Source organism: Platalea leucorodia (genome assembly GCF_965183815.1).
Source record: "Platalea leucorodia genome assembly, chromosome: 2".
Taxonomy (NCBI): Eukaryota; Metazoa; Chordata; class Aves; order Pelecaniformes; family Threskiornithidae; genus Platalea; species Platalea leucorodia.
This window is the reverse complement of record NC_138824.1, coordinates 86,317,817-86,343,503: the sequence shown is the minus strand read 5'-3', so window position 1 is coordinate 86,343,503 and position 25,687 is coordinate 86,317,817. Positions and strand designations below refer to the sequence as shown.

The 25,687-nt window shown below is 39.8% G+C and overlaps 1 protein-coding gene across 2 annotated transcripts in view; it reads right to left on the bottom strand.

The window, feature by feature from the left end:
• MBTPS2 (membrane bound transcription factor peptidase, site 2) overlaps nt 1-21,005 on the bottom strand; it is a 41,256-nt gene extending 20,251 nt beyond the window's left edge. For both annotated transcript variants that reach the window (XM_082304090.1, XM_082304091.1), the window contains exons 1-7: nt 20,790-21,005; nt 14,221-14,369; nt 12,181-12,319; nt 8,137-8,240; nt 5,568-5,695; nt 1,670-1,788; nt 310-490 (exon numbers count right to left, since the gene is read on the bottom strand). In XM_082304090.1, the coding sequence (XP_082160216.1) occupies nt 310-490; nt 1,670-1,788; nt 5,568-5,695; nt 8,137-8,240; nt 12,181-12,319; nt 14,221-14,369; nt 20,790-20,864 (895 nt within the window). In that variant the 5' untranslated portion in view covers nt 20,865-21,005. The remainder of the gene's footprint in view (nt 1-309; nt 491-1,669; nt 1,789-5,567; nt 5,696-8,136; nt 8,241-12,180; nt 12,320-14,220; nt 14,370-20,789) is intronic.
• Nucleotides 21,006-25,687: the final 4,682 nt, after the last annotated feature.

The window sequence follows — 25,687 nt, the reverse complement described above, 5'->3', positions numbered from 1 at the left end:
TAGAGGAGATAATTGTATTACTGCTAATAACCAAGTTATGCAATATCCTGAAGAGGCAAATTTCATTATTCAGATCATACAAGATATTTGTATAGGATGACTGGAAGACCAGCGAAATTCTTCTATCTACCTCTTCTTCACTTTCAGATTTCACAAAAATGAATGGCATATTGGTCACTGCTTTAGACAGGACAGTAGACTCAACTTATGAGAAATCTGTTCCCACCAACAGATCCTAAATCCAAAATAGTGTTTAAGATAGGATAAAATTACAATATAAAATAATGAAGAGAGCACCTGAAGTCATACCTCTAGCTGGAAAGCTTAATTGCTGTAGAGTGGCTGCACTTATACAGTAGCCGACCTGTGACTTCTCCGAAATGTCTCCCAGACAGGAATTCCAGTCTTCTACACTATAAACTGGGCAGTCTTGTAGGTTAGTGACAAGGTCTCCCACAAAAAGACCTCTTGGTCCATTGGCAGGAGAATCCTGAGAGGAAACAGCAAAGTCAATCATGTTATTATAGTTAAATCTACAAGGATTTGTTTACAGTTCTGCTGAATAGCCATGAAATCTTTAGGTTAAGACTCTGTTTCCAGAGAAACAGAAAATCTCAGGCTCCACTAGAACTGATTATTTCAACTTATGACAGAGCATTACAAAAACAACATCCTGTAAAAAGAATAACTTATTTATTGCAAAGAAAAAGAAAAAAGAAAAAAAAGAAAAAGGAAAAAAGAAAAAAGGAAGAAGGAAGAAGGAAGAAGGAAGAAGGAAAAAAAAGAAAAAAGAAAAAAGAAAAAAGGAAAAAGGAGAAAGGAGAAAGGAGAAAGGAGAAAGGAGAAAGGAGAAAGGAGAAAGGAGAAAGGAAAAAAAAAGGAAAAAAGAAAAAAAGAAAAAAAGGGAAAAAAGAAAAAAGAAAAAAGAGGGCAAGTCTCCAAGTGTTCCACGGGACCTCTTCAAATTTGAGTAATTATTTTCATACAAGTCAATATGTTGTGGCTTTTCCTATCATTTTAAGTTCAAGAAGCTTAAATTAATACCCTGAATCTTTCAACAAAGCAGGGTGTACCTAAACTTTTGAAGGTATAAAGCATAATAAATGTCACTCTCCTCCTGAGTTATATCAGTGCACTTTCAGATCCAAGAAAGACTGAATCCTTTCAGCTCTGCTCTTCAACTGTGCTGTATTTGATGAAGTCAGAAAAAAATCAGTCCTTTCCAGAAACTCAGCAGTCTATCTCTGCTTTGCTTCCAGCTGACCAAACAAGCAAGGAAATCAGCTCAAAATAATCTTTAACATTAAAAACAGAGAGCAATAACTAGAGTGATAATGCAGCTTCCAGGAGATTTGCTTGGTGCCAATATTGATAAGAAGTTTAAAAAGAAGTTAAAAAAAAAACAGAAATAAGCCTGCAGACTTGTCTCAAATGTCTAAACACTTTTATAGTACACTGAATAGTCTATAATTATTCATGCCATGTTCCTTCATTTATTAAGACTAAAAAACCATAAGAGTGAGAAGGAAACTTTAAGCAGATAAAAAGTGCAATGTATTAGATTCTGCAGAGTGCTGCACTGACCAAATTTGACTGTGCTAATAAGAGACACAGGTACATTTCAGGTCACAAAGCATATAATATGAAAACAGTAAAGATCTTTCCTTACCTCTGCGACCTCAGTGACAAGTGCCCCAACGCCCGTGTAATAGAAAGGGAAAAGAATGGCTGGCAGCAGAAATAAAACGATGAAACTTACAACACCAAGAACAAAATTATGCCACACTCCTAAAAAGAAGGAAAAAAATCACATTTCTAAATAAACACTAATAACAAAAAGGTGTTTTTGAAATGCAAGATTCTACAGTTACCTTCTAATTAACTTTCCTGAAATAATTACTGTAAGAATGGATGAAAAGTTAATTTGTGAACATAGGCATGAAAGAAGAATACATATATTACTGTACAAACTTAAGTTTCTATGATGGCACTTTGTAGTGGAGTTTTAGGGAAGCCTCTGAACCCCTGAGAATTATATTATCAGAAAAGACAGAGAAGCAGTAAGTCCATTCTAAAGGTGTCATTCTACCACATTGATATTTCATCACATAACACTACTTTTCTAAGTATGCAGTGGGCAGAGTATCCAGAAGAATAACTGGGCTTCTGAATCAATTATTAAACTATAGTTTCTATGTACAGAATTGTCATCAATCATAAATATTAAAAAACTCGTGGAATGAAATGTATTACATGTTACCTTCTACCACAATAAACTGTGAATTTAAGAATCTTAACAAATGGGCTTATATGTGAATAAATAGTTTGTCCTAGTCAGCAAAATGTCTGAAATTTAGTTGCAATTCAGTATTTTTCATGGTTATCTCCACTGCATCAATGAAAATAATCACCTGCGTAAGTGCCAAACAAGTTTAGAAAATTATTTGAAAAAAGGCTTCTTTTACAAGAAAATCTGGACCTAAAACCACGTCAAGGAACTAAGCTGTGCAATCAGCATTTCCTGACACATTATTTTGGGCAACATATTTGCAACTGCAATCTTTATAGTATGCTGTTCTCCATAGGAAGAAATGAATCGCTATCACTTGGCTTCCTTCAACATCCAGTACCGTACAAATTTTCTCATTTAATTTGTGTTCTTGGACAAACATTTTGTATGACCAATGCAGAAAAACTTTTCAATGTTGAAGACTCCTGATTTCCTTCTTACAGTGCTTCATCTTGATAAGAGGGCTTTGATTCAATTCTATATTTACAGTGCAGTTACAGGACAGGAACTGAAGTAAAGATGTTTAAAAATATATTAAACCTATCTTTCCTCCACTGTATATAACAAAGGAATCATAACATATGGCAGACTCTTATTTCCCCTGGCTACCTCTACATGTCACCTGGTCGTCTTTTACATTTCTAATGCTGCAGAAATGTGAGACATTTTTGGAATACTTTAACTAAGGGTTTGTTGCAATTTCCACTAGTAGATACTTCTTAAAGTGATTTTCTACAGTTTTTAGTCATATCTCACTGAAAGGCAATCAGGTAGGTGAAATGTTTCAGCATTCAGTTCTTGTTACCTCACACACATACATATACGTGTGCACACATACACACAAGTGCAACAAAACCAAAAGTATTAATATGTTAACTTTATTGTTTTAACCTTTTTATCTTAAAAATATTTATTTTTAACAGCTTAACAAAGGATAAAAATCTAAGAGAGAAACAAAATTCCTTTGTAGCAGTGTGGCTGCTAGAGAGAGCAAACTGGAAAAAAAACCCCTTAAAATAATAAAAAAGAGGTGATGGAACTGCTAGAGGGTGACAAGGAATACTTACAAACAGCTAGAAAAACATGGGCTTTAATACCATAATCTACACAGTTTACTGTGTGGAATACAGCAGAAAAGTCTAAAACAGAAAGGCTTCAAATTCATCCCAGGTGATCCACAGAAAAATAAACAGGCACACTGCTGACTATACCATTAATTTCATTTTGCTAAAACAGCTTCATCCTTTCATACCTAATTCCTTATATTTAAAGAGGGACACTTTGAACAACCCTTAAAACACCTTAAAATAATGTTTTAAAAATCTTTAACTCCTTAAAGGCAAGACAAAACCTATTAAAAAGGATCTCAAAATATAATACAAATATTTGCATGAATTATAAGAAAGTGCTGCACAGAAGCACTTTTCATCTACTAGGCATGGAATTAATGCTAAAAATATCACAAGGCTTACAAGAACGCTCACTCACTATTCTTGAACTCATGATGCCATCTGCTGTACAACAAATATACTCTTTAATATCCAGAGTATAGGTGGACTACACAAAAGGAATATTTGGTGTCGTTCTCTACTCTAGCTCTTTTACTTAGCTGCCATACAAAAATCTGAAAGCATGTCTCTGTAAACTCAGAACTTCAGAACACTGAGAACAGGTTCATTCAACTGCTCTGACAATTAAGAAAAACTGAGTCAAGTTTACCGACTATCACATTTTATCACTATCAAACATCCTAGTTCTGAAACATACCTATCATTAGTTGTAAAAAACTGCATATATTTGTTTTACCTAACTGATAACAAGCCATTGATGCTAACCAGCCTTGCAACATGCTTGTTCCTATCTTGTATTCCCCTATTTCAGGTTTCCCAAGAAACCTGTAAAATTATTATAGGTGTTTGCTTGTCATCAAAAACATGCAAGCAAGTATTTTCTATTACAGCTTATAATCTTATTTCTCTAGATGATTTCTCAGGAATGTTTGTAAGCAACCCATTTTGAAAATTGGTATGTCTTCTCTTTTCAGTTCTGTTCACAGTAGCTGGAAATGGAAATTGATTAATTTGAGAAACGAGGCTTCATAAAAGTTAGCCTATTGCAGTGAATGATTTTGGTTCATTAGGGTATTTGGAATATAGATATATTTACTTACCTAACATTTATCATCATTTACTTGATTTATGAAAGCTTGAAAATATGCTTTGCTACAGGCTTCTGTATGCCTGGCCTAAAACCCTCTATATAATGTTTTAGTTACAATATTCAAGAAACAATGTTAGTATCTAAACATGACAACAGGCTTGCTGCCATCCTACTGTCCCTTGCAACAGAAAACCAGCAGTATCAAGAACTAAACCAAGATGCTAACTTTTCTATCTTCATTTCAGTAGTTTGGGAACCATGTTTGTCTCTAGACATCAATAATACAAGTGGTTCAGGTAGCATAACAGTCTCAGTCTAACTTTCCACAGCAACAGGGCTCTACTTCCCAGTAGCCAGGGACTTCAAAAAACATCAAATCAAAAATATTTGAAGGTTATTTGGAGCCATAAGCTGTGATTCTCTTTGGATGTTTGTGTTTTAGCCTTTATTTCCTCCTGATGGCAACACAGTGACCTGTATAATAACATAACTCACACATCATTGAAAATCACTCACAATACTATTGGAAAAATCACATAATAGATTGCTCCTATTGCAGAAAATGATAGTGAATTGCTCAAGGGTGTTCACCTGTGACAGCAAGTCATGTTCTCATACCACCAGTCTTCTGGCTGAGTATTCTCCAGCTGTGTGCTCCAAGGTTTTGCTACATAGGCCATAAAATATAGGGGGTGGGGGGAAAAAGACAAAGGAACTTCTGCACCTGAGCTGGTGTAAGAGCTTTTTCTAATGAGAGAGGAAGGTCAGAAACCACATTTTTTCCCCAGCCACACAACTGGAATTTCTTATGCACAACTATTCTGAATCAGATCTAGGATATAATAACATTTTTCATGACAGGATATTGGTACTCCTTTAAGCTCCTAGAAACTGACGTCTCTCCTCCAGAAAACATCACAATATGGACAGTAATGATCAAATGATTTTCTGAAATCGCAATTTAGGTTCAGAACAGAAGGATCACCTTTAGGTAAAGAGAAGCTTTTGTACTTCTTCATTTTAAACCTTCAATCCTCCATCAAGAATTCACAAATGATGCCTGTATTATAAGTAACTGTGCTAAGCAAAGATTTAATAAAAAACCACAAACTATTACCCGCACAAAATATCCTTAATTGCTGGACTGGAGATATCAGTTGCAAGTGGGTTGTGAAGAGGTCAACAAATGCTCCAGGATAGACAATGAAGATAAAAATCCCAAATCCATTAAATCGTACTTGTTCTCTTAAATAGAAGAAAAGAAAAATTAAGTGGTGTTACTGCAAACAAAGACATGACAAACTGAGCGATTCTACACAGCACACATATTTTTGACAATGAGAATAACTAAAATTATAATTATAAAACTTACTTATTTTTCATAATATGAGCAACTGAAAGATAATTAAACTAAAGGATGTTTTCTGCAGTAGTTGTCACTTTTAAGCAGCACACATTTGTGAGCCTGGTAAAAAATATAGGATAAGTTCAACTTCTTTTCTGTCTCCTAGTAACAGTAACACATAAAATACTTAACGCCCCCCCCCCTTTCAAGTTAACATATATTTTAATACTTGGGGGATTTTTTTCTTTTAAGTAAAAAAATGGCAGTCTGTAGGACGCAGTTTCAAACTGATCTATAGAAAATTATCTGGAAGAAGCAATTGCTTTCCTTTTATAGAAACACTTCTAGATTTCTGGAATTTATCATTTCTCTGTTTCTCCCAAACGAAATTTAGAGTAAATTGTAAATTAACAAAAATGAGGGAAATGTCATCTGAAAAAATGAGAACAAGTCAAGAGGTTAAAAGGACAAATGCTATCTAAATATATTAGTAGCTGACACTGTCATACAGATAATATATACATATTTTTCAGAGGTTTTACAATTGCTTTTAAATGGCACTTTTTGGAATAACTATGTAATGGTTTTATGAAGCTAGAAATTTCATAAGGGACTAATAGAGGCATGACAATCATGTTCCAAAACAACTACATTCCAGTTATTATTCCAAGACAAACCAGGCACGGATCAGCTAATCCCGTATCTTTACTGAGGCAGTACACTGGGCATAGCATTTTATTTATTCACATTTATTTATTTATTTATTGTGCATATACAATAAAAGAAGACACAGAATTACACAAAAATTAATCAGAATGAAGTAATATATTAATTCCCTGGAGTTAACTCATCAGACCTACCCATGCTATCAATTAGTAACAGGCAGTCTAATGCCTACACAGAATTTCATTACTTGGGTAGGAGGTACAGAGGGAAAAAGAAAAAGGCTTTTTTGGCACAAGCCTTGACTAAACTAAGGCTCAAATATTTCAAGGTCTTGTAGTTCACAGCCAATAATATCTTGAACTGAAGTTGGCAAAAGTGTATTAGATTTCAGGGAGTCAAAGTGATTTGCCAGAATAACACCTGCACACAGCACAGCTATTTAGTAAAGCCTGAACCCTGAGGACTGACCCTAACAGCAGTATAGACCCAATCTGTGCTAGGAGGAGGGGGGGGGGGGGGAAGTCAAGCAGAAAACAGCAGCAGCAACAGCAATATACATTGGACAAATTATTTTTTCCCCTGGAAATAGCTGGGAATCATTTTTTTGACAAAAACATAACCCAATATTCAGAGCCTTTGCTTTGGACCTTGAACGAAGATATCACACCACTAACATATAAGAATTATTCATTCTGGTTAAAAAGAGGTCTATAGTTACGCCTGGCTTCTCTGCAGTTAGCCAGCAGCATGTGAAGGCACTGTAAAAGAAAGGAAATTTTGTTGCTTCTTCCTGTGGTGGGATGAGAAGAGCAAGAATTTCTTCCTCCACAGAAAAATCCCTGTGAGTATTAGGGGAAAAAAGCTGAAAGACGAGCAGAGCATATGAAACACAGAGGGTCGCAAATCACTCCTTTAATTGAGAACTTTTGGGGTTATAAAAAAGATTGTAATGGGTTAAGATGCAGTCCTGACTCCCTATGCTCAAGAAAATCAGAGAAACAACTTAGAGCTTCATGCTCATGGGACAGATAATGATGATGTCCAGAAGAAATGAGGAGGACACCTGAATATCAGTTGCAGTAACCACCACTTAACCCTCTTATGCTAGAGCGTCATTTAACAGTAATGACTAACCATGTCAATAACTTTTTGTGAAGTAATCATCATAGTTAAGTGACACTAAAAATATCATCTTTGATCAAAATTAACACATCTCTGAGATTAACAGGGGCAAATCACATTTGACTGAGTTACTGCTTCAGCCTGTTCATATGCCACTTCACAAGCTATGTTTAAACAAATCAATTTAAAATCTATTTTAAAGTACCATTGTGCCACAGCGCATGGGTCCTCTTCAAGTGCCACAGCTGCAGAAATGCAATTGCTGTGGGAGAAACAGGAGCACTTAAAAGAAGTATTATTTTAAACCTGATGCAGCATGGTATATTTGCAAAGCCGAAGTCCTTTCTCATGATCTGTAGAATAGACATTATATTAAAACTCGATCCTTAATTGTACACCCTTCCAAACTTAAAATCTAAGGAAGCTATGAAATACAGAATAAACAGGCTCTCTAGATAAACTGAAGAAGTGCTAGCAACATTCACCTGTAAGTAAACGCTCTGGAATATTAGGCTTTGTTGGCACATAATAAGAGAAAAGTAATTTGTATTACCGAATAGCTGCCACCCCATGGCCGACTTCATGTATCACACCACTGATGAGGATCGCAGAGAAGAAATAGGTCAGCTGGCTGACAGGCAAATTTACACCAGGCACCTGTTGATGTGGGCATGACAACAAAATAAAACACACAAGGAAACCGAGAGGTACAAAGCCAAATCATTCTGCCCCTAAACTTGCTGCTCTAACTCAGCTTCTTCAGACCTGCAACAGAACAGGGGCTGTTCTCATGCCAGCACTATCAGTTTGCACCTCTTCTCCCAATTTATTGAATGTATTTTAAAATATATTAAATATATATTCTTTTGTTGAAGGTTAAAGAGCTCTCCAGGAGCAAAAGACTTCTCCCTGCCCTACTTACTCCCCACAGCCCTGACTGCATGTGTCCTACTCTATATTAAGCTCGAGAAGTTTATAAAAATGTACACAGACTTCCACTTAAATGAAGTGGAGCTTGGCAACTGTGAGCATTAGTTGACAATTTCCTGCAGCCAGTCATGTAGCTATAGAGAAGATCCACCCTTCAAAAAAAAAAAAAAAAAAGTTGTGTGGCACTTAAAACACTACGAGCCCTAAAAGTTCAAAAAATGAGCCTACAGCTGGAACTGTCAGTCTCCTTTCTCTCTCCCTATCCAAATCACGAGACTATCCCAAATTTACAAAGTCAAAAACAGGGTAACTTTTGTCTATTGTTCAAGTTTTGGCAGTCTACATATAGCAATTTAACCTTTAAAAAAAAAAGGCACTTGAAATCAATTTAACATTTAAAAAAAAAAAAGGCACTTGAAATGAGCATACTATTTTAATTTATGTAAGACATAATATGCAGGTCCCTCACATTCCTCCCGTTGCTGTGGATTCCCGCCACTCCCCAAGTCCCTCATTGCACTGGCCATGAGACACCAACTCCTTCCAGATGGGCTTCAAAGCAGTCACGAGGTGGAGAATGAGGATCCATCCCCTCTCTCCTCCTGGTGGACTTTCCCCCTGCTCGGTTCCCGCCCCGCTCCGTGGCCATGCTGCAGTGGGATGACAAGGCAACTTCTGCTGCTTGCTCTGGCACCGTTCTGCTGTCTGCTCCACAGCTCTCCCCGCTCAAGGCAGGGCACACTCCAGTACAGCCACTAACAGCTGATGTGAACACAACTTGAACTGCAATCCAGTGGCAGAAAAGAGATGCTATGGGCAAACATTCCTGGCCTGTCTATAGGACTCTCTAAAAACTACCCTTGTGGGACACAAACGGCTGCAGATCCAACTGAACAGATGCCGTTTGATCCTACCTTCATTCAGTTCTGCACATTCCTCAATTATATGTATTCACCTACCCATGCAGCAGAACTCTATAATAGGTTGGTGAGACAATCTAGCTGAAAGAAATCCTTCAAAAGACTGTTTTCATTAATGCCAAACCAAATAATTTCACAAATTCTGTCCAGACTGCGATCATGACCGAGATACTTATCTTAAGTGGCACGACTATCGTACCTCACTGTATGAAAACAGCTGCTCTTTGTTCGTTAAGCATCCATTGCTTGCATTACAGCATCAGCTGGTGGCACTAATGCATCAGTTAACTGGCATTGCCAGTGGCCCCTCTGCTCCGGGCACATGGAAGGACAGACAGCAATAGGAAGAGCTGCCATCTTAATACCACCACAACTATAGCTTGTTAGAACACAGCATCGGATGCTTTCAGACTTCATGTCAAAGAAACTAGTTTAAGATTCACCTAAAAGGGAAGTTAACTCTCATTAAGGGTTCTGAAATCAATAGCAGTATTTTATTAATAAGCATTGTCATCTTATGTTTTATGGTCTTCTGGAAAAGCCTTCAGTAAAAGAAGATCCTTTGCTAGTAACTGATCTGCTTCTTTCCCATATTTGTCAACAGGCAACCGACACAAGAGGTGGCAGCTAAAGAAAAACAGCCCAGTTACCTACAGATAGGTATTTTAAATAAAGTACATGACTGAACAAAAGAGGAAGTGTACAAAAAATCTTAATCAATAAAACATAAGCAGAACTATATCTCCTCCTCTCCATAGCCAAAGGCTAAACAGATTTATGCCGCAGGCTAAAGTTGAGTTAAAAAAAAAAAAATGTTTTTTTTTAAAAACTAACTCACTCTCCTCCAGGCAGTCAAATACAAATAACTAATTTAAATAAGCAGGTCCTCCTGACTTGCTCTTCACCTCTTTGCAACCACAAATGGGTCACTTTTTTGTGTCAACTTATGGTAGCACATTCCCCTCAAAAAGAATACTGAAGCTCTTTAAAGGCAGAATTATACAACTGTGACCATTCAGGAATGAAAGAATGAGTTAGGAAACAAAGAGAAGCAGAAGTCAAGTTAGGTGAAGTAACCATATCCCCATACATGACATTACATTATGCCTGTACATTACATCTTTTTCAGTGCCAGTCTGTCCTTGGTTTGAACGCAGTGATCTTGCCAGTAGGCAGTCACAGAGGAATCAATTCCACATTGAAATTGTGAACATTATCCTAGATTTCTGCTTTCACAGTTCCAGTTCACACCAGATTAATTCCAAAGGCTCATCTTTATTTGGTTGCCTCTATGTTATTTTCTCAAAAGAGCAATATTATTGCAAATGACCACTTTGGTGTCACAAAAGTGGATAGATCCATATCATAATCTCAGAAAACGAAGATGTAAGGGTGGCTTTTCTTACTCCAGAAGGTAACAGACATACATGCTTAGGATAGACCCTGTTGGCATGTCAATTAAAAATTTTCTGTTTCGTGTTCAGCTTGTGCTCTACTGGATGCACAGACTGCCCACTCCTGTCTGCTTCTGGAGATAATTCAGGAGCAGGCTGTGGACCAGGTGACTGCAGTGGCAGGACCAGCACTTCTCTCCCAGGTCTCCTTGCCTGCTTTTGCCAACACACCCTGCATTTGCTATATTCTCCCTGAATGTGTGAAACAGACCCAAACCATCCCAAAGGCACCGAGTTCATGGCACATGCTAACAATCAGGCTTCCTGCGCTCGTGTAATTTTTTAAGTCTGGCTGCATGCAGTCAGTTTAGCACTTACAGGAAGGCCTATCATGGCGGCACACAATTCCCAGGTTCTGTTCACTACAGTAGCTGAGTACTTAAATACAGTAAAATGGTTGGGCACCCCTGCTCTAAGCCATGCAACAGAAGGCAGAGCAAGCTCATAGGACTTTCTGCATTTCTGGAAAATGGCCATAGTGCATTCTGGCCAGATAGCACTCTTGGGGAAATAAGGGTGGTTAGGAATCCTTCCAGGCTAAAACTGTTGCAAAGGCAATGTCAGTTCTTCCATTACTGCCTTGCGTAGAAATAAAAAAGACAGTATTTGCAATCTCTCCCATTCTCTGAAATACATTCCTTTCTAAAACCATACAATATATTGTCCAGCATCAGAAATGCATAAAACAATTAAATACATTGTTATTAGGCCTTTGACTAGATACTGGCAGAAACAGCACTTTCAATTTCATACTGTAAATTAGGGCTTAAGTCCTTGAACAATCAAAAAATGTGCTGTCTCCTCACTAATTAATCTTTGCTTCCACTATCACACAAAGCCCTTTACACTTCTTTCATTTTCCACTGATGTTTTTTATTGTAATAAATGAAATAGAACTCCTCTCTTCTTGTGGCTTATGGACGTGCCCTGCAAACTTGAAGGCCACCAGTGTCTCTACATTGCACAGCTCAGAGGAAGCAAATTCTTAGCTCTGTTTTGTATTCTTAGTACTATGATAATTTAGGGCTTTTCAAAATTACTAGCCAATTCTCACTCCTGAGAATTCTTAATATAAAGTCCTCCACATGTTTGCCTTCATTTGTCTTGCCCTCTTTTATTACCTCCGCTTTCCATTTTTAAGGCTGATAAGAAATCAGCAAATTTTTATGTAGATGAATATCGGGAGTTAGGTTATTCTTGCATGGAAGGATTTAAGCATCACATACCCCATTAAGAAGCTGGTTAAGATCAGTTCACAACTCTCAAATAAAGACCTGAGGAGACAGCACTTACCACAACTTGCAGCATACGGTCATTCTGGGCTTTTGGTGCCTCGGTGAGCATCTGTGTCAGTGTTTGCATCAGCGTCTTTCCGAGAAGAATAACAGAGCCAAACATGGCAACTATACCAAACACCATTCCTATGCTGAACCTACAAAGAGAAGCAAACAGTTTAGCAATGCATAGCTGCAAGAAGATAGGGTATATTCTCTGCATATGTAACTACTTTAGCGTAATTTAGCACACCAAACTCATGGGGCAAAACTTATCTGATGCTACTACCATTCATGTATCAACAATCCAATACAAAAATATTAGCTAAAGGAAACTAATAATAATAACAATAACATATACTAATAACATTGACTAATGACATATAATATTTTCCTTGTTTAATAAATGTTTTACATCCAAATCTCATCCTGATTAATTTTCAAATATTTTTATGTTGTTTTTACACATTCTAAATTTTATTCAGTTACCCAATACATGTAACGTGCTATCAGCTATGGATACAAAAACATAACTAACAATATATAATTAACCGTGTTGCACCACACCGTCACATATTTAGAGATCTGGATCAAATGACAGAGTAGCATACATGTTTATTTACATAAGCTTTTTCAATAAATTTTGCATCTTCCTCACAAACAATAAAAAGTACTAAAGAACAATAAATGAGACTCAACCTTTTTTAAAGAAGAACTAAAAGGTACAACTGCAAGACCAGATTAAAATCAATTACTTAAAACACATTGTTCTTCTCACCAATTTATTTTTCATTAAAATCAGTGTTGAAAATAATTTCAATTTATGTCAGTCCCCCTAGTGGTGAATTTTTATTCAGCATTATTACTATTATTTTACACTGTCCAATAGTTGAAGGATGTGACAAAGCTTATTTTCTAGCTAAAACACTTCAATTCACTACCAGTCCTTCTTCCTCCCACAATAGCATAATTTTTCTCTTACCATCCTTAATGAAGCTCACTGGGAATTAGCAAATTTATTTTAAGCAACATGTACTTGTAATGTTAATTAAAGAGACTGGTGGAAACACTATACTGTAATAAATTATACACATTAAAAATTGTGATTGATATAGAACTATTTCAAACTAAAATAGTAAAATCATTACATATGAGAGAAACGAATATGAAGCAGACCTCTCTTTCATTACTGTCTCACTGAGGGTAACAACACAGGAAATGAAAAGAAATTCAAACCTTACTCATTTTATATTTTCAGAGCAGATATAAAGTAATGCTAGGAAAGCAACTGAGCAATAATTTTCTAAACGAGTCCAGGAACACCCATACTAACCACCCTGCTTATTTACCCATTCCCAGCAGTCTGTGCAATCTTAGCAGGCAAAGGTGCCAGCAGATAAAAGACAGAAGGTGAGCAATGTGCTTCTGAGCAGGTATAGTTGCTGAATGTCTGGACAATGATTGACAACAGGGACACAACTGTCTCTGAATACTTTGTAAACTCCAGTGATCAGGGGAGAGCTCAGTGTACAGTGATGGACAGATCTAGGACATGAGAAGCTGCTTTCAGACCTGCTTCTGTATGCAGTATTACATGTGACAGCTGTAATCTTAAGAACTATGTATAGTTCAAACCATCAGTAAAAATGGTAAATAGGTAAAAAATGCTCTGCTACACTGGACACTTTTAAGACTCAGCTGGACAGGGTGCTGGGCCATCTCGTCTAGACTGTGCTCTTGCCTAGAAAGGTTGGACCAGATGATCCTTGAGGTCCCTTCCAACATGGTATTCTATGATTCTATGATTAAAAAAAGTTTATGAATTTCTAGTTTTATAGCATCTCAATATGCAACCTATACTACAGCTATGTATTTTTTAGCAGAGGAGAAAGACTTATCCTGGCACAGTACAATTACGGCAACCATGCTAGTTTGGTTTTATCATTAGCCTAGCAAATAAGCATGTCTATCCATTACACTTTTAAGGCTGAAAGGCTCAGATATGGTTAAGTTGTTGACCCTGTATTTGACAGAACAAAAAAAAATCCTGAATTTATACCATAAATACAGAAATCTGGGCTTCCATCTCCCCCAGTTGTAGAACTGGCGGTTGAAGAGAGCTGTTTGCCATCGCATGTGAAAAGGAGAGACGCTCAAGCCATACGTCAGCAGCCAGTCTTCATAAGATGCCTTCAGAGAGTTGGATGACTGCAAAACAATGGAAAATTAGTTTAACCAAAAACTTCTAGGAAGATTTAGCGTCATGTGACCAGGCAGTAAATGTGATCTGTTTATATAAAAATGGACATATAACTTCAAGTAAATGTCCTGCACATTATTTATATTTTGACATATAGGTAGGTGTGACATGTAATATGAAAAAGTTATGCCACTGTTTTGATGTAAATCGCAACAGTTCTAGGATTGCGAGAGAGATCAGGTATCCAGTGTTACCTGACAAACAAGATCTTACATCATCTTTCCTAGTGTTAAATCACTTTCAGTAGTTTTTAAGTGTTTGGTTAGAAAGCTAAAGACTGAACTGTTTATGGTATTTTTTCAGGGTGCAATTATATTCCACTAAATATCTTTAAAACTACAATAAAGAAAAATGCTTCTTTTGGCTTCAGCTGAGAAAACTGTTTCTAATATTGGTGAGATATGGATCAGTACTGTGGATACCCTTTAGTAAGGGTAAAAATGAGGTCTCCTTTTCAAACGTAGAGACTATACCTAAAGAGACTCTGAAATATTTGATCATACTAACAAAAAGCGAGTAGGACTTTAAAATTATCAACCTACATTGCAACAGCGATTTCACTATGATAATTTCCCAGCATTTCAAGATACTGCTAGAATGCCTTCCTAGTAGTTCCAAAGATTTGTCTTTAAGATAAATGAGACCTATAAACTATATGATTAATGCTTATCTGCAGTATTATCTGATATTATAGACCAATAGACATAGTTTTGCAATTGCTGCTTTATATTATATGGTGCTTGTCTTCTCAATAGGCTTTATTTGGCCTGCTTCATGGAAGCTAGTATCAGAAACCCAACTGAAGGAACACTTTCCTTGGAGGTGAAAGAGGAACTCATAGCTCGGGAAAAGCTGATAGCCAGAGCTTTAAGCCTTCTGACTTCGAGCAGTTCCCAAGGCAGGAGTGTCTCTGACATAATCCAGACAAGTCTTTGGAGCTGTCTGACTTGGCACATTGTTCCCAAGTTTCCCTATGAGCAGCAGCACCTGCTGAAGACATCGGGAACGCGTAGTTCACAACAGGCTCTGTCTCCCCCCCTCAAGAGGAACTTCACAAGTTTCTGGCTGTCGTCCGTGGTTCTTTAAACAAATTTAGAACTTGCCAAGTTCCTTGCATTCCTCCTGTCCTGCCGCAGGGGTGGTGGGGAGTGAGGATCTCATCTTGCACAACTATATTCATAGGTTTTCTCATTTAGTTGAATTAATTAAAATTTGAACACTAGAAATTTATTTTAAGCAACAATTTTCCTAGGATGCAAGACCCATTTGCTCAGGCCATTGTTCATTTATCACCTATTACACCATTTATCCTTCCTGCCTATATATTCCTGTGTCATTTCCTTCTTCTTTACCCTACTGATTACAGTCATATTTTTGTTCAGTCAGCTGAGGGCACCGACAGAAATTTTCATCGTAATGTATTCCCTAATCAACACTAGTCACTCTCTATAACACCACTAAATTTAGTGTCCACAACCAGATCAGCATTTGCTGACCCAGCATTTGCTACCTTTAACAGAAGAGATCACAAAGATGATTACACTTTTACAAATAATAATACATAAGCCAAAGAAACAAAGAAAAAGGCCTCCTCACATAATCTACCAGGTAATTAAGAACAAAAATGCATATGACATTAAGTACCTCTGGCATGAGAAACTGTCTTCTGGGAATGAAGTAAACACATCCTATTCATTCACACAGAGTCCAAAAAAACCCCAACCAGCCACATATTATTATAATAAATCTAAATGGATATATTGATCTGGCACTTTAAAAATGTGTTCCTTTTATCACATGCAAAAAACACTTTTCCCCTAGAAATGCCACAAATACATTCCTTCAAATTCATTCCAACCATATCACAGCCCCACTGTACTAGCAAGGCATAAAGAAATATGAAGTTTTCCATGAGAAATATGGGATTACTGACCACACATTTGCCAAATGGGAAAAAAAAAATAAAAGGTACAAAACGCATTTTCCTTTTGCATTTTCCTCACAAGTTGTGTAAATGGTATTCATGACCACTAAATGACTGCATCCCTCTGATAAATACATTAAAAAGCTCCATATTAATTTTACTATAACAGCAATACCTTTTTTATTTATGCAAGCCTTCAAAATAATGAACGCCTGCTAAATACTCCAGGAGCTCCATAAATATCTGCCACCAAGCAGGAGTCCTTAACATTCTTCTTTGCTGACAAAATCTGTTCAAGAGCTCTGAACCATTTCAGCTTCCTGACCTTAAAAGCTGAAGGCTAACCTTGACTGAATGCGTCTAATGCATTCTTTATTTCTCATAGCAGAAGGAGGGACAACCTTCTACCCTTTGCTCATTCCTGATCCTTCAGGCAGAATGAAATGGGATGATTTAGGATGCTGGGGAGCGGGAGTTAGGGGTCTGCCTGAGCAATTCCCTTTTGTAGGATCCAAGCTTCAATGGACACTTTCACGCCAGTGATTCAATGAAGAGCAACAAGAAGGACTTAAAATTCCAAGTCCCAGCTTGATTCGGCATATTTTTAGTTGGCTAACACAAACGTATCTTGTAATGTAACTCTAGCAATATTATAATCTATGAATTCATTTGTGCAAAAATGCATTTATACACACAGTTATGCCTTCTATATTGTAGATTTTCTAAGAGTCAGACTGCCTAACAAAATGTTTGAAATCTGAACAAAACCAGTAAGAGAACAAACTGAGCAAGAGAAATTGCATACTGAACAAGTTTACAGAATAAACATCAACTGCAAGCTACAGCACATATCCTTCTCTGGCCAAAAATATCAACAGGATCACGCATGGAAAAGTACTCCTGTATTATTTTTCACTCAGGCTCTGTATGTCCTTTTGGTGTACTTAAATTGTAAGTGATTTGAGGTTTAAGCAGGGACTGCCTTTTGCTACAGCTGCTAGCAGCCTCGGGTTATGAATGGAGTGGGAGATTTACAGTACCAGCAATAAAACAAGCAACTCTGAGTTTCCTCATTATATAAACCTGGTTATTTAATCCAAATTCTATTTTGTCTGTAGTGCTCACAGTGAAACATCATTGAGATGTACACACATGAGATCTACCAGTAAGTTCACTAAAACCCAAGTGCCCCCACACACTTCCCGACGATTAACAAACTTTGTCAACTTTGAGTTAAAAGATCAGTTAAATTTTAACTGCTGGACTCTCTTGCTTGCTATAGCATTCCAGGCATTCCCCCTTCTTTTTCAACATAAATCAGGCACTAAGTTGGCTCCAAACAATGTGGGTTGTTTTTTTTTTCCCTTGCTGCTGCTAAGCTCTACCAGAGGTTGTAACAAGAAAAGCAGTGGCTATCCTTACTTACAAAAGAGAATGATTTTAAGGTCTAGTGCTGAAAGAGATCTTCAGAATCTCAGAGATACAAATGGGTCTCAGCATCGTGGCACGACAGGTCCACTACCTGAATTCAGCTCTTGCTTTACACTCTAAGATTCTTGATCAGACAAAGTTATCATCAAAAGAAAACCAGCCTGTTGTCTGACCCTCCTGGTAGGTTTTGGTGTGTTTCGCTACAGTCAGGAGCACGTTTTTCTGGTATCTGGCCAATCTTCTACTGCGTTTCAAAAAAACGCCATGTTTGTTTCCAAATACCTAATATAGACTTGATGTAACAAAATTTGAAAAATCTTCAGATAAATTACTGTATTTTTTATTGTCATTATGTACAGACTAATATTTGGCAATTAATAGCTCTCACCATTTACTGAGCTACATTTGCTCTCCAACAATTACCAGCAGGGCGAGCCACTTAATTTCCCAAGTTTTCTCATCACCTAAAATTTCTTATATTTCTTCTTGTATTTTACAGGAGTGACAAAATGAACGTTTTTTACTTTAAAATTTCCAGGCCCTATCTGCTCTTGGCAGAAACAGATGCAGCTCCTGGACTGTAATGTTAACATAAAAAAAGAAAGAGAATCATAGAATCATAGACTGCTTTGGGATGGAAGGGACCTTTAAAGGCCATCTAGTCCATCCCCCCTGCAATGGGCAGGGACATCTACAACTCGATCAGGTTGCTCAGAGCCCCATCCAGCCTGGCCTTGAATGTTTCCAAGGATGGGGCATCTACCACCTCTCTGGGCAACCCATTCCAGTGTTTCACCACCTTCATTGTAAAATATTTCTTCCCTATATCTAGTCTACATCTATCCTCTTTTACTTTAAAACCGTTACCCCTTGTCCTATTGCTATTGGCCCTGCTAAAAAGTCTGTGACCATCTTTCTTATAAGCCCCATTTAAGTACTGAAAGGCTGCAATAAGGTCACCCCGCAGCCTTCTCTTCTCCAGGCTGAACATCCCCAGCTCTTTCAGCCTTTCCTCATAAGAGAGGTGTTCCATCCCTCTGATCATTTTTGTGGCCCTCCTCTGGATATGCTCCAACAAGTCCATGTCCTTCCTGTGCTGAGGACCCCAGAGCTGGACGCAGTGCTGCAGGTGGGGTCTCACCAGAGCAGAGTAGAGGGGCAGAATCACTTCCCTCGACCTGCTGGTCACACTTCTTTTGATGCGGCCCAGGACACAGTTGGCTTTCTGGGCTGTGAGGGCACATTGCCGGCTCATGTCCAGCTTTTCATCTATCAGTACCCCCAAGTCCTTCCCCACAGGGCTGCACACAATCCCTTCATCCCCCAGCCTGTACCGATATCGGGGATTACCCTGACCCAGGTGCAGGACCCTGCACTTTTCCTTGTTGAACCTCATGAGGTTCACACAGGCCCAGCTCTCCAGCCTGTCCAGGTCCCTCTGGATGGCGTCCCGTCCCTCAGGCGTGTCGACTGCACCACTCAGCTTGGTGTCATCTGCAAACTTGCTGAGGGTGCACTCGATCCCACTGTCTATGTCATTGATGAAGATATTGAACAGCACTGGTCCCAGCACAGACCCCTGAGGGACACCACTCGTCACTGTTCTCCATCTGGACATCGAGCCATTGACGACTACCCTCTGGATGCGACCATCCAGCCAATTCCTTATCTACCGAACAGTCCACCCATCAAATCCATATCCTTCCAATTTAGAGAGGAGGATGTTATGGGGGACCGTGTCAAAGGCCTTAAATTACAAATTTACAGAATTACAGATCAAACCTTTCATTTCATTTTTCCTCATATTTAACCAGCATACATCCTATCTTGCACACGTAATTTGCAATTTCAACCACCTCTTAGAAATCATACCTCTCGAGCTTTGGAAAAAAAACCAAACAAAACAAACCACTTAGTGAAACTTGCACAATGCACAAATGCATCCCTAAATATAATGAATGATGTCTTGTTGGTGTATTTTCTTTGCAAACCTTCCCCTCTCCATCAGGAGGAAAAAGATGAGTCTTACAATACTCTCTGAAGACTACAGTTTATTTCTTTAAAAAAGTATTTGTATTGAGCACTGTCTCAACTTATTTTTTTCAGTGAAACTAAGGAAAGTCAAAGGAAAAAAAAATGTGCGTTAGTGATGTTTTTACATACAGTAATTTTAGAAAAATCATCATTATAAAACACATAGTCTACACAGCAAACTTACAAATTAAGGTTGTTTTTTTTAAAAAAAGACAATAATACTTCAAACTCCAGAAAGCACGTTGGAGTGCCACAGAACTGTTTAAGCAGTAGACTAAAAGCTGGCTTCCCCAACGTTTCACAGCTTGGCCCTTCGGTACAGAGCCGACACCGCGGCAGCCGGCCGGGCGCCGCTCCCAGCCCCAGCGGCGGGCGGAAGCAAAACGCCGCCTCCCCGGGCGCCGCCGCCCAGGCTGCTTGCGGGGCTGCAGGGCCCCGGTTTTAGGAGGGGGAGGCTTGGCCTCGGGGCGGGGATCGCCCCAGCAGCCCGAGGGAGGAGAGCAGGGCGCGGGGGGCAGGCACAGGCACAGCCCCCTGGCAACCGCACCCTGCCCCGAGCTGCGGAGCGGGGCGCAGCCCGCCCCCCGCCCCCACCCCCGTGGGGCGGGCGGGGGAGGCCGGCGGCTGCCTCCCCCGCTCCGAGCCTGACCGGCCCCGGCTGCCCCGGAGCCCGGCTCCGCAACGCGGGGGCGGCGACCGTTAAATTTGAATTGCAGAGAGGCCTGCGGGCTCGGGCCGGGGAGCGGCACCGCCGTCTGCCTGTGAGGGGGCAGAAGGGCGGGTCGTGGCCCGCCCGGGTATTTCGGAGGGTGGGCGAGGCGGGGAGGCCTCTCCCCGGTGGCGACTCCAGACCCCGCCCGGGGGCGACGGGGCTGCCGGCGCCCTCCTCCCGGCCGCGGCGGGGCGTGAAGCGGAGCTCCTGCCCCGGCGTGCGCGGGGCCAAGGGCTCCCCGTTCGGCTCTGCCTCCACAGCCCTCACCTTGAGCAGCGTATCCGCCAGGTAGATGGCGCACCAGCCCCCCAGCACGCACACCACCACCGGGATCGGGATCATGGTTGCAGCCGAGGCGGCGGCGGCGGTGGCCGCGGTTCATGCGGAGGCGCCCCCGGAACTAAACTTGCCCCGGAACTTTTCTCCATCAGCTACAGAGCCCGGTCGGACGCTTCCGGGCGCCGCGTCGAGCGAGGGCAGGTGCCGGAGTGACGTCACAGCGTAGCGCGCAGGGGAGCGGGGGTCGTTACCGTGGTGCGCGTGCGCGGTGAGGCGGCCGCCGGTGCCGCCACCGCGAGACCCGGGCGGGGCGGGGTCGGCGCCGCCTCCTCCGGCTGAACTTCGGCTGCTGACGCGCCCGCGCGCCGTGAAGCCGTCACGGTCCGCACGCGTGGTCTTTCCGTGTTGCGTGTGGGATGACAGAGGCCGTACCCCCGGAGGTGGTTAGGTCAGCAGGCAAGAAAGGGGAGGCAGCCCTCGCCAGTCTCATCATTGGGCAGTGTGGGGGCAGAGGGGGAAGTGACCGCTGGCAATGCACGCCTGCTCTCACTTGTGCTCTCTTTGGTGAAAACCTTCGTCCTTCACCTCAGGTCAGGGGTGGTCTCCCCCCAGGTTTAGGTTTTCCATTGTCCTTAAACCCCTGCCCTTTGGTGGGAGCTGCTCATGTTAACCAAAGCTTTATGAGAACTTCTGAAAGGATTTCATTCCAACATAAAAGCTGAGGAATTACAGGAAATGTATCCATTGACTTGCATGCAGTCAAATTTGAGTTTGTGCACTGACACAGACAACTTTGAGATGTTTTCAGTATCTAAAACAAACCATAAACCGAGTTATTCCCAGAATAATCAGATCTGTCTATGGCTTTGTCGCAATTGTTCCCAATCCTCCAAGTTGCATTGAGAAATGATGCAAATACGGTTAATTCTACACCTTATTGGTTGAAAATTCGAGTTTTTCCATAGAGCAACATGCATGTAATATAAAAAAAATTTTTCTAGTAGTGGTCTTCGGAAGCAATGGACGGGAATTGTATTCAAACAGTTAAGAACATGAGTACTTTTACTAGTGGCACGATCTCACTGAAATCAAGCATTGCAAAATGGGCGTGGGGTGTGCTGTTTAAAGGATCCAGTCAATAAACAGCTTTTGTAACCCTACTGTATTTTTCTTCTATGTTCATTTAGTACACTGTATAAGAACTGAATTTTATTGAGTTGGCATAGAAATTGGCAGTGCAGATAAAAAAGAATGCAACTAAAATACACAGTCTGTATTTTTTTGCTAGAAAGTTTATCACAAGAAAACAAAAATGAGAATTTTCTAGAATGCAGAAGATCGATATTCTGAGTTAACTGCCAGCCCCACTCTTTTTACTTGCGTAACTTCAGTGGTCATTTTGCCCCTGGCAGAAGGGCAAAGTTAATCTTTGTTCTCATGGAATGAAACTGTTGCCGACTGTGAAGCGTTACAGGGAGAGATTGCACTTTGTGTTTTGAAAGTAAAGGTATTCAGGATTAAAGTTTTCCACTTTAAAATGGTTCAGGAGGTAGTGCGGGTATTGATACACTTTTTACCGCTGCTTGTTTTTCCTTACAGCCACATATTAAGGTAAAGTAGTGACTAAAGCAAAATGCCATGCAGTAATCAGGTTAGTGCACAGTATTCATACGTTTTTACAAAGCAGTGCAATTATCAGAGTTTTAGAAGTCACAGCTGAGGTGTGCGGTAATGGGAGGGCATGGGTGGACCTCAAAAGGGCAAGTATCACAGAATGTTAGGGAAGGATACGTATGAGTCATCATGCAGGAGTATCTAAGCCCGTGCAAAAACTTTAGACAGAAAAAGAATAATCTCATAAGCATAATAATACCAATTAAATGTAATTTGGCAAGTAAGTACCAAACAATGCATTAATAATACGTTAAAGATATTATCGAATTCATTTAGCGGCTTAATATAATAAGCATATTTTTCTAGACACAGTAAACATATTTATCTTAAAATTAATTATCAACATGTCTAATAATTAATCTCTTCAACTTTGATCTATTACTGAAGTAGATACATGATTTTTCAGATATTACCATAAATGACACGTTGCAAAATAAAAGTAAAACCAGTCTTAACCACACTTTCAAAAGCCCTCATGTTAGAGGGGCTTGCAGGGCTTCAAGGAAATGGTACCTGCTCACAGTTCACTGCAGGCTCAGACCTAAAACCAGCTAAGATGTGGATTTTGGCATGGAGAGGTGGTAAATTTTGCCAGTTTGAAGGCAATACAATCAGCACCTGACTTGGTTGGATAAGTGTTTGAGCCTTGAGGAGAGCAAATGGGTTTTTAGATATGTTCTGCGTAGTATTCGTTACTAGGTTGTTGGGCATTGAGATGAGCTAAACAAAGGAAAGGAAGGCTGGAACAAAATGTGGCATGATTCTGCAAGCGTTTATGTGCCAGCGTAACTTGAAATGAAGGGGTGCTTTCATGGAGTACGTGACTGTTTGCAGAACGAGCGCCCAAATCTAGCTGAGAATTTCAAGTACAGACAAGGATGCACGAAAGAAGAAATAGATGGCTAAGATGAAATAGATGGTCCATTAAGCACTTATGCAGGCTAGGAGATTGCTTCTGGAGGGAATAAAAAGATCAGAGTAAAGAAGAAATCTGAGACACAGGGAGAGGGATACAGAGACTGGCACACTGCAGAGATGTATATAGTATTGATTGTAAATGTCTGAAGGACAAATATGCTTTCATTTGCCTTACTAATATTGTTACGTAAACATCTCAGTATATGGGAGAAATTCAGGTAATCGGAATTAGAGAGACATGTAATACGTGTGGTCTTTTAAACTGAAACCCAAACAAAACCCCACCTTTCATCCATGCTGTGCCTAGAAAAGAGCAGAATGTTACACAGTTTTCTTGATAGTTTTTTATGTTCCAATTACAGTACAAAACAGTCTTGCTTTATTAAATAGAAATGAGGTCAAAGTGTTCTGTTAAGGTTCAGGATTTGTTTGCAGTATTTAACCTGGTTACCAAACATACCTGCTGGAAAGGTGGGATTTTGACTCTTAAATGAAATTTAAGTCACTGTTGGTATGAACAATGTACGTAAAGGAAAAGCACAAGCATTCATAGAAACATGCCTTTACTAGGTTAATCTGCCAGAAAGAGTAGTTGTACATGCTTTTTCACCATTTGTTAATTACTAGTGTCTATAACAAAACAAATTACAGGTCTTTCTTAATTGCTATCAATTTTCAGCATTTACCCATCTGTCGTAATTCTGTTAGGCACATTATGACTGAAATTACATCTAAAAGAAGGTCCTCCAAAGCTGTTGCGCTCCAAGGAGAAGTGGATGTCAGACTCTAAAGAAAAACAAAGGAAAAGGAGAAACTTGGGAGATGCGGCTCGAATATTATTCTAGAATCCAGTTCTGTAAGAATATTAGTTTGAGGCTTCAGCTTCTCATTTTAGATGATAATCTTGCTTGCTCACCTGTTGGTCTTTGCATCCTCTGCAGTCATTTAGAAGTTGTACATGAAAAAAAGCATGGAATATCTACTGCAGAGTAGCTATTCAGTGTTAGCTCTTGTGTTGGGATCCTTTTACAACTTTAAAAGTGTGTCCTTGAAAATGAGTTTACCGAAACTGCAGGGAAAAAAAGGGCTCAGTCAGTGAAGGAGGAGAGCACACAAGGGAAGGTAATGCCAAACAGCTGTTGTGGAGCTCCTTTTTGCTTTAAATTACCTGTGAAGTCCCTAGGTACAGGAACACCTATCCTACTGCAGAATGCAAAATAAATACAGAATAATTTCAGTCTAACAGGTATCGTTTCGTGCTCACTGTAACTTGAAGTAAATGCACATGATAGCATTAGACCTATCGAAGTTTGAACTCCAAAACGTGTCCGGCAGCCTGGAACCCTAAGGGAGGAGGTGCACTTCGCTTGAGTAAGTCAAAGTGAGATAACACTTTGAAGAAGACAAAGGAGTTTGTAGTTCATTGTTTAGCAGACTCTTAAAGCCTGTAGCACTTCTATTCACCTATGCATACATGGCTTTTGGCTGTTCTGACCAATAGGAATATCTGTCACAGGATGAACTGATGAGGATAACTCTCTGCCTGGACCGTGCAGGTAGTTGAAGTCGCTCCTGAATTCCTTTATCATACAGCATAGCACTCGGTTAAACCAGCAGTGATTCTGTTCTGCCTCAAGGACCAGGCTGCAAGGAGCTGCTTCATAGCCCTCCACACAGTGGATATAAACTGTAATCTTGACTGGTTTCCCAGTACTACAAACCCCCTCTGCCCCCTGTCAGCCAGAGCACCTCTGAACTACACACGACAAAACAGTGGTTTTGCCTTACGTAGGTCAGTTTATGTTAGGAACCTGAGCTAAGAGCATTTCCTAATCAGTTTGAGAGTTGGCTGCAATAAAGCTGTGAACACCTTCATGGATACTCTAGTCAGAGTATAGATTATGGCCTAGCACCTCACCGAGAGTTGGTGGGCACAGGGAACACAGAGCAGCCTGCAGTTCTCAAAAGTCATTTCCAGGACAGATGGTTTTCAAGCACCACTTTTAGCTCCAGATCTTGAGAACGGAACTGTACTTCAGAGGGCTACCCCCTGTGTTGCACAGCCTGATGTGACTGAGCGAGGCAGCTTCATGTTTACAGGTTTTTTTTCAGGTTCGTTATTATCCTTGGATAGAAGATACTGCCAGTCCACAACCCTACTTCATATGGGTGTACAGTAAGATGTGAAGATTTTAAAAAATACTTTGTATAATTTCCTAAGAGAAACTGTTTATAGTATTTTTAACACTTGAGATTTGATATTGTATTCAGAAACATCGTTTAGAAATTAGCAG